This window comes from Manis javanica, chromosome 5 (assembly GCF_040802235.1).
Source record: "Manis javanica isolate MJ-LG chromosome 5, MJ_LKY, whole genome shotgun sequence".
Taxonomy (NCBI): domain Eukaryota; kingdom Metazoa; phylum Chordata; class Mammalia; order Pholidota; family Manidae; genus Manis; species Manis javanica.
Genome location: NC_133160.1, coordinates 28733634 through 28753517, shown reverse-complemented (window position 1 = coordinate 28753517; position 19884 = coordinate 28733634). Strand labels below are relative to the sequence as shown.

The following is a 19884-nucleotide window of genomic DNA, read 5'->3' as shown; positions in this document are numbered from 1 at the left end:
GGCCTTAGCTGGCAAGCTTGCCACCTCCTTTCTCCTCCATGTCCCTGAATTCGGGGAGCAGCAAAGAACCTGGCCATCTCCTCAGACAGGAAGGCTGTTGGGACACTGACCAAAGATGTGCTGGGAGCAAAAGGCGGGTCCTGGCAACCAGCCAAGGGCTGGAGGGGCTGTGTTTGCAGGAAAGGAGTTGTTGGGAGGTCTGTGGTCTCTGGCCAGTAGAGACAGAATACTAACAGCAGGGCCAGGGGAGGCCTAGGAGAGCCTTAGCCCTGGGATGGCTGCCCCACCGCAGACAAAGGGAGAGACTTTTCCTCAGGGAGTCCAAGCTTTTATTACCTGATAATCCCAAGTGTGGTGCCAGATTGCGCTCTAGTCCCTTTACTCCCCACAGGGGAATGTGGGTGGTAGGAGAAGGGGGCAGGGTGGAGATGGGAGGGGTTATTTACAGAACAGGGAGGGAAAAGTAGCCTGACAGGTGGGAAGTTTTGGGACAACCCATTTCTTCAAGAGCTCCGAGGCCTTTGTGCTTTTTTCTTAGTTGATGCTGAACTTCCTGGAATGGGTTTTGTGTTTCTTCTTTTAGGAAAAGATGTATAAACCAAAGCACAGTACAGCCCAATATCCAGGCAGAGGATTTCACGGTTATCAATCCAAACATCACACTATTTAATTCCCCAATTGAACATTGGAAAATGGATTATCAGTGCTAACACATTTACATATAAAATCTCCACCTATTAGGTAATAGAAGCCTATGTACCAATTTCTAAAACAGTTATAAGATATATACACAGTTTTGGGTATATTAACAAAACGGAATATTACAAAATATTAAAGGCAATTTTCCTGTCCAAAGGGATCTCATCGCCTCTTACTTGAAGTTGGCATAATCTGAGAATGCGTCAATATATTCCTGCACCACCTTGTAGCAGAACTCATACTGTTCCTAAAGAGTGAAAGGAGGAGAAAGCCAGGGTCACTGAAGAGAACGCCATGCCTGCAGCTCCTAACAGACCCATTTTTCTAGAAATGGAAAACTGAGAGGACATGAATGTTTTTGGACCCCCATCTGAGCCCTGATCTGCCTGCCAGAGTTCTGACAGCATTGCCCCTCTGGGCTGAGTGCCGCTATCTTGTAGAGATAGAGGCGACTAGAGAGGAGGATGACAGTCCTAGGCCTGCAGGTGGCTTTGTGTGGCCCACACCTCACCATGTCTTCCAGGCTGGAGGTACCTTGGTTCTCAAAGCCCCATCAACTTGCAAACTCTTAAAATTTACTTTTCTTTTCCCTTCAGACAGTTGCAGCTTTCTGGGGACCCTTTTGGATGTCTGTTCCCGTACTTGGTGGTTACTGCTTATTCAGACTGTCAGGAGTCAGACCTCCTACAGTAACAGGGAGTATAAGCAGAAGAGAGGAGACATTCCTGAGTCTCCCCACCCCAGGACCCATGGAGAAGCAGAGACAAGCCCCACGGGGTAGCAAGATACCCTCTTCTAGCCTTCACAAAAGCCATTTGCATCTCACTGGTGACAAGAGTACACCCCTCCAATGCTCTCACTGCCTCCCAAGGCTTGTTGTGTGTGGGGCACCTTGGGGGAAGAAGGGTCTGTGGTTACAGTCTTTGGACAACCAGATGGGTCCCCTGAAGGATTCCCCCTGAGCTGACCCTGACATATAAGGGCTGCAGACGGTGTGGTGGTATGGACAAATACATGGGGCAGCTTACCAGTGTCTGGACCATGTGTGGCCTCTGTAGCCGCAGGCTTTTAACGGTCTGGAAGACATCCAAAATGCCCTCTGCTTTCACCCGTTCCAGGACTGTGCTTAGGGCACAGAAGGTCCCCGTCCGTCCTGCCCCTGCGCTGTAAAAGAGCAGACACACTTAAGCACACTCGCTACATCCCTCTGCACTGATGAGGCAACTGATAGTGGCAATGTGTAGACAGAGGCTCCTGAGAGTGTCTGTCATCTGATGGAGCTGCAGGGGTGGGGACAGGAGGCCCACCTGCTCCTGTCCACTTAAGTCCCACACTCACACAGCCCTGGAGGCAACTGAGCCCCTGCTGCCCTGCACAGCCACTCTGCCTGCTAGGGAACTTGCCCATGGGACAGAAGAGCCTCACACTCACCACCCTCACCCAGCACTGAGTCTTCACTGTCTATCTAAAAACTTGCCTGCTTGTCCTAACCAGCTGCTCACTCACATTAGAACTGTAGTCCTCTCTTTCCTTTTCCTGACAAACCCTGCCCTCTATGCTGGTGTGCATGTGCTGATTCTTTTCCATGCCTATCATTTTCTTCCCAAGTCCCAGGAATCCAGACTGACCATGACATTATGCACTCTGTTCAATGCCATCAGTTGATCCACCAGACCCTTAGTGAGTGCCTGCTGGTGGCAGGAACTGTGGTGGGCAGCAGTAACCCAGGTAAGATGCAGTATGGGAAGGAAAAAGAGGAACAGGAGTGCTAGGTAGAGTTGAGAGAGCTGCTGTTGTGAATAGGGTGTTCAGGGGGCTCTCTAACTGGGTGCTATGTGAGCAGAGACCGGAAGAAGGTGGGGAAAGCCCAGTGGCTGGCTGGGAGATGAGCATCTCAGGCACAAGGCAGGAGTGTAGACACACTCCTATAGATGCTAAGCTGTATAGCTGGATCTGATGGATGGAAGGAAGTTAAATGGTGGGAGTGAGGTCAGAGCGCTCAGATCATGTTGGGCCTTGTGAGCTGCTGTTAGGATTCTAAGTTGAGGAGTGATGTGGTCTGACTAAAGTTTTAAAAGGACCTCTCAGGCAGCTGTGTTGAGAAAAGGCGGCAAGGATGGGAACAGGGAGACAGTGAGGCCAGTATAATTACTGGGGAGAGGAGATGGTAACTTGGAATGAGGGGCTCTGGTGGAGGGAGTGAGAAACACTGGATTCAGAACTTATTTTGCATGTAGAGCAATGTAGAGCATTGGATGTACATGTGAGAAAGAAAGAGAACAGGATGGCTCCAAGGCTTTTCACCTGAGTCACATGGGTGACTGAAAAGAGAAAGTTGTGGGAACAGCAGGCTTGGAAACAAAGACCAGGAATCCTGATTTGAACCCTTTAAAGTGAAGACGCACATATGGAAATGCTCAGTAGGTAATGAGATATGTAAATCTGGAATTTAGGAGCAAGAGTGAACTCGTGATGAATATTTGGGAATTGATACTGAAGCTGGAGGACTGGATGGGCTAACCTCGGGAAGTAACTATTAGCTGACAGAGAAGAGGTCCAAGGACCACAGATGGGCAGGATTCAGCAAAGGAGATAAAGGAACAACGATGAGGACAAAAACCAGGAGAGAAACGATGCTGAAAGTATTCCACAAAGAAGTGAGTGATCGATTGTGTGTAATGCTGATGAAGGTCAAGGATAAGAGACTGAGAAGTGACACTGGACTAGGCCATGTGACACTCATAGGTAGCCCTCTGTGGGGCAGCTGCAATGGTGTGTGCAGGCAGTGTTAACTGAAATGCGTTTAGAAAGAGTGGGAGGAGTGGAACAGGAGTGTTAGTAAGGACACATCTTTTGATGAAGTATTTACTATTAAATAAAGAGAAGCTTTACTGTTAAGGAAAACAGAAATAGAGGGGTAGCTGGAGGGGAATTGGAAGCAAGAGTTGTTTTTTTTTTTAACATTAACAGGCAAGAGTTTTTTTAAAATATTAAGATTATACCATATTTGTATGAAGAAGATAGTTATTCAGAGGAAAGCCTGATGATTTAGGATAGTGAGGTTAAGTCCCTGAAGAGACAAAAGGGGATGGAACTGGTATCCAAATGAAGGGTGGGTGTGGCAGACAGGCTTTAGCATGGCCCCCACCCCCTGCCTCCTGGTGTTCACGGCTCTGAGTGATACCCTCCCCTCGAGTGTGGGCAGGACCTATGATGTGCTTCTATCTAACACAACAGAGCCAACGGTGATAGGACATATACAATTACATGTATGTGATTATGTTACATGAGATCATAATGCAATGCTTATCTTGCAAGGAGACACCCTCCTTGAGGGCTTAGAAGAATCAGGCAACCACACTGGGAAGGTCCACATGGCAAGGGAATTCAAACAACAGAGACCGATCCTCAGCATAGCTACCTACAAGGAACTCAATGTTACGAACAACCACGTGAGCCTGGAAGTGTCTCCTTCCCCGGCAGAACCTCAGATGGGACCACAGCCCTGGCCAACACCTTGATGGCAGTCTTGTGAGACCCTGAAGCACAGGACTCAGCTAAGACATGCCCAAGACTCCTGACCACAGGGACTGTGAAGTAAATGTGTGTTGTTTTAAGATGCTAAGTTTGAGGTAGTATAATTACACAGCTATAGACTGTTAATGTAGCTGGCTTCCGAGAGAGCTCAGACAACTCATCCACTGAACAGGAAGGAGGGATACAGAGTCCACGGCACCAATGCAGGCAGACGGGAGCAGTTGTGGAGGGAGCACATGTGTGGAAGTTCGCTCTGATTCCTTCTCTTTCTTTAGTCACATAGAAAACATGCTTGTCTCTTAAATATAAGGATGGGAGAGGTGTTGGAAGTTTGAGAGAAGGTATGAAATAATCATCTAGGACAAAGGGTGGCAAGCTTTTCTGCAAAGGGTCAGATAGCAAATACCTTAGGTTTTGCTGGAAAGAGACAAAATCAAATTATAAACGCACAATTGTGACTTCTTATGTGCTGGGCAGCAGTTGAGTTACAGAGAGCGCTAGCTCTGCACTGGGGCCTAGAGCAGTCACGGCCCCAGTAAAACATTCTGCAAGGACAGTGACATCTGAATTTCATGTAATTTTCATGCCATGAAATATTCTTCCTCTTTTGATTTTAGAAACTTCATTAAAAAATATAGAAACAGTTCTTAGCTTGTAGTTGCACATAAACCCAGGTGTGGGCCTGGTTTGCCTGGCCCTGGTCCAGAAGAGAGGGCAATGCAGAAGGGCAGCACAAGGGCAACCATGAGGCCAGTGGTCAGAAATGCAAAATGTAACACGTCGCTTTCCTTCAGCCACATTCAGCTGTGCGCAGCAGGTGCGTGGTAGCTGGAGAATCTGGAGTTTAGCAAGGGAGGGTGACCAAGGCAGAGGAGCATGGGAGATGAAATGGTATGGGCGAGGAGTTTCTTTAGATATGCCAAGGAATCCTTTTAATTTTGCCAATCCAATGGACCAAAAGCCATGTTTCATTATTTTCATTCTCATTTCTTGAAATATGACTAGTAAGGTTTCACATCTTTTCATGTTTATTGTCTGTTTATATTCGTTGATGTACTATGCTACTTTTTCCTCTTTCAGACATTTTTTAAATGATTTATTTTTGTATAGGTAATAAATTAACATAGTTTGAATTTCAAAAAGGTTCAAAACAATGAAAAGTCTCCTTCCTACTCCATTTATTTGCCTTTCAGATTTTCTCCTGGGAGACAACCAAGGTCATCAGGTCCCTGTGTGTCCTTCCAGAGATGTTTCATGCATATCCCAGCTTAAACATACACATTCCTCCCATGTCCCAGTGCTTTTCTCACCAAACAATACATTAGAGGGTCATCCCATCCCAGTATATATCAGATCCCTCATCAATATCTTACAGCTCTGTAGTATTGCACATATAATAGCTTATTGAATCAGTTCCCTATTAACATATGTTTAGATTACTTGCAATATTTTACTATTATAAGGAGTACTTCAATCCTTTTCATTATTTTATTTTGGCCACTTGAAGAGCATTTACTGGATACATTCCTAGAATTTCCTTTGTTCATTTTTTCTATTTCAAAATCAATTGTAGGAATTTTTACTATATTCTTCCTTCCCTTTTTATGAAAGCAATACAAACTCATGGAATTTTTTCCTAAAGTCCAATCTCAAACATGCCCTAAACAAGTCACCTTTTCCCCCAAATGAATGGCCATATCACCCTTCTTCTGCCAGGACTCCAAGTGTTACCTGTAACCCTGCCTCAGACCTGTGCGACACCCTGACTCCTCTTTCACAACTATGGACTTAGTCTTTGTCCTGTTCATTTTTCGTCAGACTGCTTTTAGAAGAGTTGCCCTTTGCTCTTTTCCTGTTTCTTGAGGAGACCTAGCCCTCAACACCACGTTGCCCAACTGGTCTCACCACTGTCAGTCTCCCCTGCTGCTCTCCTGTACCCACCATCCTGAACACTATCCAGCCCAGTATCTTAACATTACTGGTTCCCTACCACTTAAATGTGTGAAGTTCACACACAAAGATCCTCACTTATCATCTGGCCCATCCTGGTCATCAGACTTGACTGCTGCACCCACGCTTGCTGAGCTCCCCTCCCTGCCTGCCCCTCTCACTGTCTCTTGGGCCGGGCGAGCGATACCTGCAGTGCACAGTGATGGGGTGGTTCCCCGACTGCTGCTGCTGTTTCTGCACGGCTGCGATGATGCTGATCATGCCCTTCCCGTCACTGGGGATGCCCACTTCAGGCCAGCCATGGAAGTGGAACTGCCGGATCTGCCGGCTCTTGTTCTCCTTTGGAAAAAGGGGCATCAGACAGGCAGGATCACCCTGGCTCTCCCTGCGAACAGAGCCCCAGCCGCCTGCCACCTTACCCTGGTGTTGGTGACCAGAAGGTCTCTGACGGTGTAGCTCTCACATTCCTCCTCCTTCTTCAGCTCCACTGTGATGTCTCCATAGGACACCAGTCCATCGGAGGGCCAGTACTGGGCACACTTCTCCTGGGGGGACAAACAGGAGAGAGGTGAGGGGCTCTGAATACCGTGTGTGGTAGAGGCAGGCTGCCCATGAGCTGCCTGCCCCTCTCAGTACAGCTACCTCTTACCCGACATACTTCATTTCTAGGGTATCAAAAACCCAGAGGGCCACTGCATTACTTATCATTCCAATTAACTTTTGATCCGTACAGAACATCTATAATTAAAAATTCTTTTGCCTGTGACAATCACTTAACCTTTTGGTGTTACTGATTTTCAGTCTAATTTGCAACACTGACAGGGTCTCTGAAAACCTGACCATCACCTCACAGCTGCATCCAATATTCAATGGCAAAATACAGGGAGAGGAAAAGCAAGTATCTTTATCTAATACCTTTTTTTGGTCCCTTGGTGTACTTCCACGTTGGATAGTTGCTAACATACTGTGAATATAGGAAATTACTGCTGATCAGACAGCTAATCCAGAAAAACTGAACCCTATTACCTTCCCACCCAGCTACGGTGCTTCACCGTAGACCAATTCACAGCCTTTTCTCTTTCTCTCTTTAATGTGCAATTGTACTCCTGCTTCTGTCCTTGCTAGTGAGCAGGGGATGATTAACTGTTTGTCTCTGTTCACACTTGGCTCAATTCCCTCTGTAGCAACTTTTGGGCAGGAGTTGCCCCTTTCAATCTTTGCATTCCCAGCACTTTGCACACTGCCTGCCTATGAGGCTCTCAGTAAGTATCAGGTAAATGAATTTGTTCAATGTCTGCAGAACAAGTCAGGAAATAAATACACAAGTCAAATAAAACAGACAGTCATACTGTCTGTTTCTTTAGGGCATTTTCGGGGAATTCCTTAGATACTTCATGATTGGCAATTTAAAAATTCCCAACAATAAATGTACTCTACATTCATTAGAAAAGATTTGGGAAAATTAAGTAGAAAAATAGATAACACTTATAGTCTCTCAGTCTAAATAAAATCACTATTAAAAGTCCATTTTCTTGCTTTTCATACATGTAATTATTCATCACCCCCTCTATAAAGAACACTGAGTTCATTTTAAAACACAGTATTATTGAAATGGTGGATCAAGGAGACATGTCATCGAAAAGTGCTCTTCTGTATGGGCCCAACAGGAACCCTGGGCATGCCTTGGGGGTTGGGGCTTTGGGTTCTCTTTTCAACGAGAGCAGCTTTTTGTTTGTTTGTTTATTTATTTATTTTATTAAGGTATCATTGATATACAATATTATGAAGGTTTCACATTAGCAACATTGTGGTTACTACATTCACCCATACTATCAAGTCCCCCTCACTCCATTGCCATCATTGTCCATCAGTGTAGTAAGATGCTAGAGTCACTACTTGTCTTCTCTGCGCTATACAGTCTTTCCCGTGACCTACCTACATTATATGTGCTAATCATAATGCCCCTTAATCCCTTTCTCCCTCCCTACCCAACACCTTCCCCTTTGGTAACTGCTAGTCTCCTTCTTGGGTTCTGTGAGCCTGCTGCTGTTTTGTTCCTTCAGTTTTTGCTTTGTTGTTATACTCCACAAATGAGATAAATCATTTCATACTTGTCTTTCTCCACCTGGCTTATTTCACTGGGCATACCCTCTAGCTCCATCCATGTTGTTATAAATGGTAGAATCTGTTTTCTTCTTATGGCTGAATAGTATTCCATTATGTGTATGTACCACATTTTTTCTATTCATCTACTGATAGACACTTAGGTTGTTTCCATGTCTTGACTATAAACAGTGCTGCAATCAACATAGGGGTGAATATGTCTTTTTGAATCTGGGATCTTGTTTTCTTTGGGTAAATCCTAGGAGTGGAATTCCTGGGTCAAATGGTATTTCTATTTTAAGTTTTTTGAGGAACCTCCATACTGTTTTCCACAATGGTTGAACTAATTTATATTCCCACCAGCAGTGTAAGAGGGTTGCCCTTTCTCCGCATCCTCACCAGCATTTGTTGTTTATTGTCTTTTCCATGTTGACCATCCTAACTGGTGTGAGGTGGTATCTCAATGTGGTTTTAATTTGCATTTCCCTGATTAATTAGTGACGTGGAGCATCTTTTCATGTGCCTGTTGGCCATCTGAATTTCTTCTTTGGGAAAGTGTCTGTTCAGATCCTCTGCCCATTTTTTAATCAGGGTATTTGCTTTTCGGGTGTTGAGGCATGTGAGTTATTTATGTATTTTGGATGTTAACCTTTTATCGGATATGTCATTTATGAATATATTCTCCCATTCTGTACGATGCCTTTTTGTTCTGCTGATGGTAAATTTTGCTTTACAGAACCTTCTTAGTTTGATGCAGTCCCATTTGCTCATTTTTGCTTTTGTTTCCCTTGCCTGAGGAGATGCAGTGGGGAAGAAGTTGCTCATGCTTATATTCAAGAGATTTTTGACTATGTTTTCTTCTAAGAGTTTTATAGTTTCATGACTTACATTCAGGTCTTTGATCCATTTAAAGTTTACTTTTGTGTATGGAGTTAGACAAAATGATCCAGTTTCATTCTCTTACATGTAGCTGTCCAGTTTTGCCAACACCAGTTGTTGAAGAGGCTGTCATTTCTCCATTGTATATCCATGGCTCCTTTTATTGTATATTAGTTGGCTGTATATGTGTGGGTTTATATCTGGGCTCCCTAATCTGTTCCATTTATCTATGGGTGTGTTCTTGTGCTAGTACCAAATTGTCTTGATTACTGTGGCTTTGTAGTAGAGCTGGGAAGTTGGGGAGTGAGATTCCCCCCCACTTTATTCTTCCTTCTCAGGATTGCTTTGGCTATTCAGGGTCTTTGGTGGTTCCACATGAATTTTGAACTATTTGTTCCAGTTCATTGAAGAATGCTGTTGGTAATTTGATAGGGATTGCATTGAATCTGTAGATTGCTTTGGGCAGGATGGCCATTTTGACGATATTAATTCTTCCTAGCCAAGAGCATAGGATGAGTTTCCATTTGTTAGTGTCCTCTTTAATTTCTCTTGAGAGTGTCTTGTAGTTTTCAGGGTATAGGTCTTTCACTTCCTTGGTTAGGTTTATTCCTAGGTAATTTATTCTTTTTGATACAATTGTGAATGGAATTGTTTTCCTGATTTCTCTTTCTATTAGTTCATTGTTAACGTATAGGAGAGCCACAGATATCTGTATATTAATTTTGTATCCTGCAACTTTGCTGAATTCTGATATCAGTTCTAGTAGTTTTAGAGTGGAGTCTTTAGGGTTTTTTATGTACCATATCATGTCATCTGCAAATAGTGACAGTTTGACTTCTTTTTTACCAATCTGAATTCCTTGCATTTCTTTGTTTTGTCTAACTGCCATGGCTAGGACCTCCAGTACTATGTTGAATAATGGTGGAACCCTCCTACACTGCTGGTGGGAATGTAAATTAGTTTAACCATTGTGGAAAGCAATATGGAGGTTCCTCAAAAAGCTCAAAATAGAAATACCAATAACAGTGGGGCACTCTTCCCACTTTTATTCAACATAGTATGGGAGGTCCTAGCCATGGCAATCAGACAACACAAAGAAATAAAAGGCATCCAGATTGGTAAGGAAGAAGTTAAACTGTCACTGTTTGCAAGTGACATGATATTGCACAAACAAAACCCTAAAGAATCCACCCCAAAACTGCTAAAACTAATAACAATTCTGCAAAGTTGCACAATCCAAAATCAATACACAGAAATCTGTGGCATTCCTACACACTAACAATGAACAAGCAGAAAGAGAAATCAGGGAAACAAGTCAATTCACAATTGCATCAAAAATAATAAAATACCTAGAAACAAACCTAACTAAGGAAGTGAAAGGCCTACACCCTGAAAACTACAAGACACTCAGGAGAGAAATTAAAGACACCAGTAAATGGAAGAATTAATATTATCAAAATGGCCATCCTGTCTAATGCAATCTGCAGATTCAGTGCAATCCCTATCAAAATACCAACAGCATTCTTCAATGAACTGTAACAAATAGTTCTAAAATTCATATGGAACCACAAAAGACCAGAATAGCCTGAGAAGGAAGAATAAAGCTGGGGGGATTATGCTCCCCAACTTCAAGCTCTACTACAAAGCCACAGTAATCAAGACAATTTGGTACTGGCACAAGAACAGACCCACAGACCAGCGGAACAGAATAGAGACTCCAGACATTAACGCAAACATATATGGCCAATTAATACACGATAAAGGAGCCATGGACATACAATGGTGAAATGACAGCCTCTTCAACAGTTGGTGCTGGCAAAACTGGACAGCTACATGTAAGAGAATGAAACTGGATCATTGTCTAATACCATACACAAAAGTAAATTAGAAATGTATTAAAGACCTGAATGTAAGTCATGAAACCATAAAATTCTTAGAAAAAACACAGGCAAAAATCTCTTGGACATAAACATGAGTGACTTCTTCATGAACGTAACTCCCCAGGCAAGGGAAACAAAAGCAAAAATGAACAAGTGGGACTATATCAAGCTGAAAAGCTTCTGTACAGCAAAGGACACTACCAATAGAACAAAAAGGTACCCTACAGTATGGGAGAATATATTCATAAATAACAGATCTGATAAAGGGTTGACATCCAAAATATATAAAGAGCTCACGAACCTCAACAAACAAAAAGCAAATAATCCAATTAAAAAATGGGCAGAGGAGCTGAACAGACAGTTCTCCAAAGAAGAAATTCAGATGGCCAACAGGCATATGAAAAGATGCTCCACATCACTAGTCATCAGAGAAATGCAAATTAAAACCACAATGAGATATCACCTCACACCAGTAAGGATCGCCACCATCCAAAAGACAAACAACAACAAATTTTGGCGAGGTTCTGGAGAAAGGGGAACCCTCCTACGCTGCTGGTGGGAATGTAAATTAGTTCAACCATTGTGGAAAGCAATATGGAGGTTCCTCAAAATAGAAATACCATTGACCCAGGAATTCCACTTACAGGAATTTACCCTAAGAATACAGCAGCCCAGTTTGAAAAAGACAGATGCAACCCTATGTTTATTGCAGCACTATTTACAATAGCCAAGAAATAGAAGCAACCTAAGTGTCCATCAGTAGATGAATGGATAAAGAAGATGGGGTACATATACACAATGGAATATTATTCAGCCATAAGAAGAAAACAAATCCTACCATTTGCAACAACATGGATGGAGCTAGAGGGGCTCAGTGAAATAAGCCAGGCGGAGAAAGACAAATACCAAATTATTTCACTCATATGTGGAGTATAAGAACAAAGGAAAAACTGAAGGAACAAAACAGGCAGCAGAATCACAGAACCCAAGAATGGACTAACGGTTACCAAAGAGAAAGGGACTGGGGAGGATGGGTCGGGAGGGAGGGATAAGAGTGGGGGGAAAGAAAGGGGGCATTATGATTAGCATGTATAATGTGGGGGGAAGCACGGGGAGGGCTGTGTAACACAGAGAAGACAAGTAGTGACTCTACAGCATCTTACTACGCTGATGGACAGTGACTATAACGGGGTTTTTGGGGGGTCTGATGAAGGGGGGACCCTAGTAAATATAATGTTCCTCATGTAATTGTAGATTAATGATACCAAAAAAAAAAAAAAGTGGAGAGAGTGAGCATCGTTGTCTTTTTCCAGATCTTAAAGGAAAAGCTTTCAGCTTCTCGCTGTTAAGTATGATGTTGGCTGTGAGTCTGTCATATATGGCCTTTATTATGTTGAGGAATTTGTCCTCCCTCATTTTATTGAGAGTTTTATCATGAATGGGTGTTGAATTTTGTCAAATGCTTTGTCAGCATCTGTGGAAATGATCTTGTGATTTTTGTCCTTCTTTTTGTTGATGTGGTGGTGTATGAATTTGATGGATTTTTGAATACTGTGTACACCTGGAATAAATCCCACGTGGTCATGATGATCTTTTTGATGTACTTCTGAATTTGGTTTGCTAATATTTTATTGAGGATTTTTGCATTTATGTTCATCAGGGATATTGGTCTATAAATTTTTTTTTTTGTGGTGTCTTTGCCTGGTTTTGGTATTAGAGCCAGAGCAGCTTTTTAAAACAATTCTAATTAAAGTTCACCTTAAGCAGAGATTATTTTGGTTTTTAGGACATCAGTGGGTAGTATGTATTTTGCTACCACATTTCCCTCTCAACACTGCCTTTACTGATTATTAGCCAGGACTGAAGACTGGGACTTTAAACCATTAGAACTGCTAAAGTCCAAGTGGGCTTGAAAGAAACATCATGTGTGAGGTAGAATCACAAGAAAAAGAAATACTATGGTCCCATACTTAATGGCTTTCAGGTATTTTAGATCTTAGTTTAGGCAAAGAGGGATAACAGAGAAGAAAAGGGACAGATTGGAAGGAGGCCCCCAGGGATGCAGACTTAGGGAACTATCAAGAGAGTCCCCTTTCCAAACTGTGGGCAGGGAGCTGGTCAACAGTGAAAGCAGATGGGGAGCCTGCTCTGGCCAACAAATGGGGACAACTGCCCAAGGTGCTGACATATGGCTGGACCAACCAAGAGGTTACATCAGCACTGTACAGTGAGTTTCAAGGTGACTGACATAGCTACTGGGGGAAGCAGGTATGATGAGCTGACAGAAGACAAGCCTAGTAAACTTACGGGGTTAAGATGTAAGGAATGCTGTAAGGAAAAGGCAACTATAGATGTTGGACTGATGTCAAGAACTTATCTTACTCAGCCAAGTGAAAGCTACAGGGTTTATTTAATTTAGCTCTCCATGTGGGCACAACAGAGGAAGCAGGTTGGACTTAAAAGCAAAGCCAGCTCTTTGAGAAAGGGAACAATAAATGGTACTCCTGAGGTGCCTTTCATGGCTGTGGGGAAGGAGACAGCAGAAAGAGCTGTTACTGAGGTAGCACTAGCTCAGAAGGCTGAATTCAGCTGCTGGAAGACGGCACAGGTTTTTGGAATGTTCAACAGGAGCAGCTTCAGTTTAGAGATTGCTGGGGTGATTCTCCTCTGGGGTAAACAGGGACCCCTTTCCTTAGGAGGCAGAACACAGACCTGAGGAATCCAGAGCAGAGGCCAGCAATAACTGTACCCATGTGACTAGGCCAAAAAATACCTTCTGGGATCCTGCTAAGGGTGGAGATGTGAGAGCACAGAACTAGAGACCAGGCCTGTGGGGAATGCAAGGCAGTGACAAATATGGAAACCTACTCTCAAGGAATAGAGGCTGTGACCTCAGAAATCATGCCCACTCAGCAGCTGGAGGGCAGATAGGACGAGGGAAAATGGAAACTAAAGAAATAAGCCAGTGACTGTGAGGAGAAGGACCCTATTCAAATCTTAAGACAAGACATCAACATGAAATTTCAAAATTTTGTATGCATGGGTAGATTCTCCCTCAAGATCTCAGGAAGCCCAAGAAGGATTTTAAGACATGGTGTGACATAGCCAGAATTTCATTTTCAAAAGGAACACTTCCTGCCATTTGAAGAAGTGACTATCAGGGGTGGGAATGGGAGCAGGCAGACCAGTTGCCAGGCTACTACTTCCGTGATGCAGGTAAGAGATGACAGTGGTTTGCATGAGGGTGTCAGTAGCTGCACTGGGCAGAGTGGAGACACTCAGTGTATGTCAGGTCTCATGGACAGACTAGATTTGGGGAGTGAGGAGAGGGGAGTAGTGAAGGTAACCCCTAGACTTCCAACATCAGCAACTGGGTGGAAGGTGATAGACTTTCTTCAGATGGAGGGAAGAGGATGGGAAGGAGGAAATTAAGTTTTATTTGGGCCATATGAACTTTGAGATCCTTAACAGACATCTATGTGAAGATATCAAGTGGGTATTGGGCTACCTCAGTCTACAACTGGGAAGGCTGGGGGGTAAATGGGCTAGAGACACAGATCTGGGAATCTTTGGCATATAGATGATATTTAAAGCCACAGGTCTAGAGGTGATCCTCAAGGGATAGGGTATTAAAAGAGAACAGAAGTGGGTTAAGGCCTGTGTCTAGGACACGTCAATGATCAGAGGTCATGTAGAGGAGGAGGTGGTCACAAAGGAAATGAAAGGAGCTGTCAGGCCAGTGAGGGGGTGACATCATGAAGTCAAGGAAAGAAAGTGCTTTGAGGAGGAAGAAGCTGTTGACTTTTTCAGACACTGCTGTAAACGGACAAGGCAGACAAGAAAAGAGAACTGACCTTTGGAGTTACAAGAAAGCAGTCACTGGTGACCTTGACTGAAGCAGTTCCAGAGGAGTCCAGCGTTAGAAGGAACAGGATGAAGAGAGAACGTGAAGGGAGAAAGCCAACTCTTTAAAGGAACTGTGCTGGGAAGGAGTGCAGAGAAATGTGGAGTTAGGAGAGAAATTTTTGTTTCCTTAAGATAGGAAATACAACATTTAGGCTCATTAGCAGAGTAGAGAGAGGAACTGTTGATGAACGTAAGAGAGAGAAGATAATTATAGCAGCAACATCCTTGAGAAGGCACGAGGGATGAGACCTGAGCACTGTGGGCAGGTGGACTCAGAGACGTAGGAACCCCTTCCCACTGCAACAGGAGAGAGGGTGAGAGAGTGGGTGCAGATTTGAGCAGGTTGGCTGCTTGGGGTGTGAAGATGAGAGTGTTCTTGTCTGATTTCTTAGAGAGGAATGAGCCAGGTTGTGAGATAAAGTGCCATGAGGGTAAGAGACATGAAATAATTAACAGGTGTCAGAAAGGGAAGGATTAAAATAATGACAAGTCACAGACTCTGAAGAGATTAAGGGGAGTAGCTGGGGATACTGAGGCTGAGAAAGTGGAGGAGTCAATGGCTCTAAGGACTTGACGAAGGCAAGAATTCTTGGAGTAAGGGGGGAGGTAGTAAGGTGGGAGGAAAGGAGGGGTAAACAGGGTGGGATGTGGGATGCCTGCCATTGAGACTGCAGAAGCAGTGCAGATAAGGGGGATGACAAGCTCATGGTCTGCCCAAGGGACTGGGTGGCTGAGTCAGCTGAGATGCTGAAAGACCAAAGGTACATGGATCAGACACATGGATATGAAGGCCTTCCATGTGAAGGGAAAAGAGGCCAAGTGGGGGCAGTAAGCCAAGTGTTAAAGTAAATCATCAGTGGATGAGGGATGGGAAATGGGAAATACGTGTTCAAGAACAGCAGAATGCTTGGGACCTGGGTTTCAATCTTAGATTTATGTGCTCAAGTTATGGATTCTAGATAATGATATCCCAGAGAAGCTGGAACAGAGAAGCTTTTCTGTCTTTTCCTCTGCTGTCTTTGTCTACTATCCTTCCTCTAGATACTCTTAGTCTCCTGCAAGGTCTGAGGCTGACAATGGTGATGGGAACACAGCTCTGAGGCAAGGGTCTGATGCTGATCTTTGGAAAGTGTAGCACAGCCTTGAGTTGGGCTGACTCTGTGTGGACACTGTTGGAGCTGCTCTGCCCACTTGGATGGATGGTCCAAGCTACAATATTGAGGGAACCCAGGTCTTACTAAGCATCTTGGTAGACCCTTCTGGTTAAGATGGAGCAGAAAAAAGGGAGTATGGAGAAGATAATTTTAAGTTTTAATTGCTTTGGGATTTTAATGTATACAGAATTTATATTTTGGGATCAAAACGTTTTCTCTGGGAATTTAAAATTGGATATGGCAAGTGGTGGTATCATGTATAAATGTAAACACCCTTCATTGTAACATGTAGGCTTATTGTGTTAATATCTCTGGGAGCTACACTTAATGGGAGATCGAACCAGAAGTGGAATTTTCTCTTAAGGGGCATTAAGGCCTTGTAAAGAACATCATTAATATCCTGTTCTAACTCATTTCACAAGTTTCTGAGGGCAGGAGCTACTGCTCATTACATTGGCCCAAGGCAGACAGGCCTATGGCACAGTGTAAACAGAGAAGAATGGGCCTTAGCCAACTGACTGCAGACTTAACCAATGGAGAACCTGGGTGTGCATGTCCCTTCTCCCCACTTCTGCCCCTTGCCCCTTGAATCCCTCCCCCTATAAGTCCATGCTACCTCTTCACCATCTCTTGGGGCAGACAGCTCAACAGTACTCCTAAGTCCAGGCCACCAGCAGTACTGTCACAGCTTCTTCTCTGCTGTGGGCTCTCTAGGTCTTCAAGGATGGAAGAGCCTGCTAACCTGACTGGACAGGCTGAGGTATCACAGGGCAGTGGACTGAGGATACGGTGCTTACCATCCCAGTTTTCCTACCTGTTCTTTGGACTGCAGAAGATCTGGACAGTGGAATGTGGGGGAACCTCATGTAGGTTCCTGATCTGTCTGCATGTTCTGGCATAGCTTTTTAGAGAGTGCCAGGAAACATGCACCTAGCTCCTGAAAACACAGGAGCTCATTGCTCAACTGGGCTGTCACTCAGGTGTATGCTTCCTTGAGTGCAGAGCCCAAAACCTTACCCAAAACCTCTTACCTCATCAGTATTGTTATTAATGACAGATGAGGACCTACATTTATCTTTTGATTAGCTACGTGATGCAAATCTGGAAAGAACAGCTAATGAATTACATGAGTACACCTGAAAAAACTTGACATAACAGCATCAGGGCGAGCAAATGTATATAAAGCTGTATCAAGGTTCAAATAACCAAAATGCACAAGTATAAATGGGGAAGATGCGGCTTGGAACAATTAGTGTAAAACATTTTTAACTGGTTGAAAATTCAGTGAGTCTTGAGTGGGTACATTCTGCCTCTGTCCAGTCCATGCCACTTCTTCACCATCCCTTGAGGAAGACCACTTGTCACTAGCCCTGCTGCATCCAGGCCACCAGCAGCGGTGCCACAGCTTCCTCTCTGTTTTTGGCTCACTCACTTCTAGTTCATCTTCCTCACTGAGCCAGAGAAACTTAAAAAAACCCCACAAATTTGATATTGTCAAGGGTTCATAAACTGCTTTATGAAGTCCAAACTCTTCACTTTGACTTAGAAGGACCTTTATCACCAGCTCTTGTTGGCTTCTCCAGGCTCTCTCGATTCTGATCCCTGTTAAGTTACTCACCAGGCATTATGAAGCACCTATTTACTGTGCTGTACAACTGCAATAGGAAGAGTTCTGAAGGTAATAGGCACTGACTGAACATAGACTAGGCTACTCAGTACTTCAGACAGAAGTGGAGATGGGAGGTGGACAGAGAAAGAGTAATTCTTAGGATTGATAGTGTTCTGTAGAGGCTGCGTGATTCTGCCTCAGCAACAAGAAACATCCTATACTGAGTGGCAGCTGACCTAGGGAACCTCTAAGGTCCCTTTATATTCTGAGTTCCCAAATTTATTTTTTAATTGACTTGAGGGCTTTTTACTTTAAAATACTTCCTTGTTACTGAATGTTAACTTGTAAATTCTTGTTTTTGTTATTTCTCAAATTCTATTGCTTTCTTTTGTGTAGTCAGCAAAGAGATGACTCATCTTCCCACAAGTCCTCCTGTCTTGTTCATTTCTCTCTTGGAAGCACCCTCTTCTTAGAGAATCACAGCTTTGGTCTGGCTCACTAGCTCTGCCCTGCCTGGGGAGCAGGGAGGAGGATGTGCACAAAGCTAGGCTAGGGGACCGTTGTATTAAGGAGAGAAGAAAGGGGGTATGAACTGTCTGGGAACCATATGAGTGCTCAGACCACAGTGCTCCTCCAGACCTGAGAGAAGCTAACTGGTTGCTCAGATACCAATCAACTGACAATACTGCCTGGAAATAGCTCTCTGCACAGTTTAAGTCAAAGAAAAAGTTCAAACATACCTTCTTAGCTTTCCCCTCCCCCTTTTCATGCAGTCTATCTCCCACAGTCCAGGATCTTTTTGAGCTCACCTGGCCTCTTTCCTCCAGTTCTGTTAGCATCACAATAGAGCAGGATTTCCACTCCCAGATCATTCGCCAGAAGTCCTCAATTGTGTGCAGAAGAGGGCCCTGGCTGGCGATGTAGGAGTCCTTCTGCCGATAGCCCTGTCCAGGCCAGGTCAATGGTAGGAGTGAGGTGGTTTAATCAGGGAGGGGCTAGGGGAGAAGTCAGGCCACTAGGAAGGGATGGGGCTGCTTGGAGGCAAGCCAGTCCCTGGCAGAGCTCCCTGCTGGTCAAGGACTAAACCCTGTTTGACCCGCTGGTGTCTTTCTATGAGGGTGAGGGAAGAGGAGTTCGAGCTGGGATGAAGAAAGCAGGAATGGGAAAGATCAGTTTTCAGCCTTTGGCTGTGGTTTGTGTTGTGAACTTTTTCCCTTTAGTTATTACCCTGGTGCATGCCCTCTCTTTCCCCCCACCTCCTGCTTTCTGGGGCCTGACAGACCGAGTGCACAGAATGGCTGACTCAGGCAATCCTCCCAAGAACTGCGAGGGCAGTACTACAAGGCCCAGCTCAATCTCAGTGGAGTGTTTGGACTCGAGGGACATAGCTGCTACTTACATCAATGAAGGATGCATTCACGTAGTCTGTGTTCTCCTCCCCCCTCTTAACTGGAATGATCACTCTGTTGAATTCATCTGCAGGAAGGACAGCAGCTTGTGGTTCCAACGTCACCTGTCCTCTCCTCCCTCTTTTTCCATCTTTCCACCCACCCAAGATCTGGACATAACATGCTTGTTCCAGGCCCAATCTCTTTGGCCTTCATGATCTTATTTCTAGAAGCCACTAAAGAACTGAGAGCAACAAGAGGCAATGCCATAATTCTTGTCTCTAAGCTGCTCATTAACTAGTACCTGAGAAGAGGAAGGGGTGGAGGGGGCACGAAGCCTTTGGGGTGGGGAAAGGGCTCTTACATGGAATGATCTGTAAAACCCGGTTCTTCTTCATGTTGGCTGGAAGGTTTCCAGTCCGCATCTTGTCATTCTGGATTTTGATTGATGTTAATTTCTGAATTGGGAAGGAGAGGGGAAATGTTACTAACCCCAGTAACTGAGCTTGACAAGATTAGGCCTGTCACTAGCCCTGCATCTCCAGGCCAGTCTGGCTGCATACTGCTCCTCACCAGAGCCCTGACCTCCATTAGGAGGAACACTGTGTAGGAACACTTTCTTCTGTCTTTGAGCCCAGTGAACAAGCCAAAAGACTTTTTGGGAAACACTGCCTTCCATGCTCCTATGGACTATTCTGGGATTCCCTTGAGCTGGAACTTTGTGATTCTGGAGCAAGTGTGCTCACCCTCCCTCTCTCCCTGCTGTTCCACCAGAAGCA

General features: G+C 44.3%; 1 protein-coding gene across 7 annotated transcripts in view; it reads right to left on the bottom strand.

Annotated features, from left to right (window-relative positions):
• Positions 1–642: 642 nt before the first annotated feature.
• PTPRA (protein tyrosine phosphatase receptor type A) overlaps positions 643–19884 on the bottom strand; it is a 258722-nt gene continuing 239480 nt past the window's right edge. For all 7 annotated transcript variants that reach the window (XM_037017449.2, XM_037017447.2, XM_073236844.1 and 4 more), the window contains 7 exons: positions 19470–19563; positions 19117–19193; positions 18527–18661; positions 6606–6731; positions 6374–6525; positions 1728–1863; positions 643–946 (listed from right to left, as the gene is read on the bottom strand). In XM_037017449.2, the coding sequence (XP_036873344.1) occupies positions 872–946; positions 1728–1863; positions 6374–6525; positions 6606–6731; positions 18527–18661; positions 19117–19193; positions 19470–19563 (795 nt within the window). In that variant the 3' untranslated portion in view covers positions 643–871. The remainder of the gene's footprint in view (positions 947–1727; positions 1864–6373; positions 6526–6605; positions 6732–18526; positions 18662–19116; positions 19194–19469; positions 19564–19884) is intronic.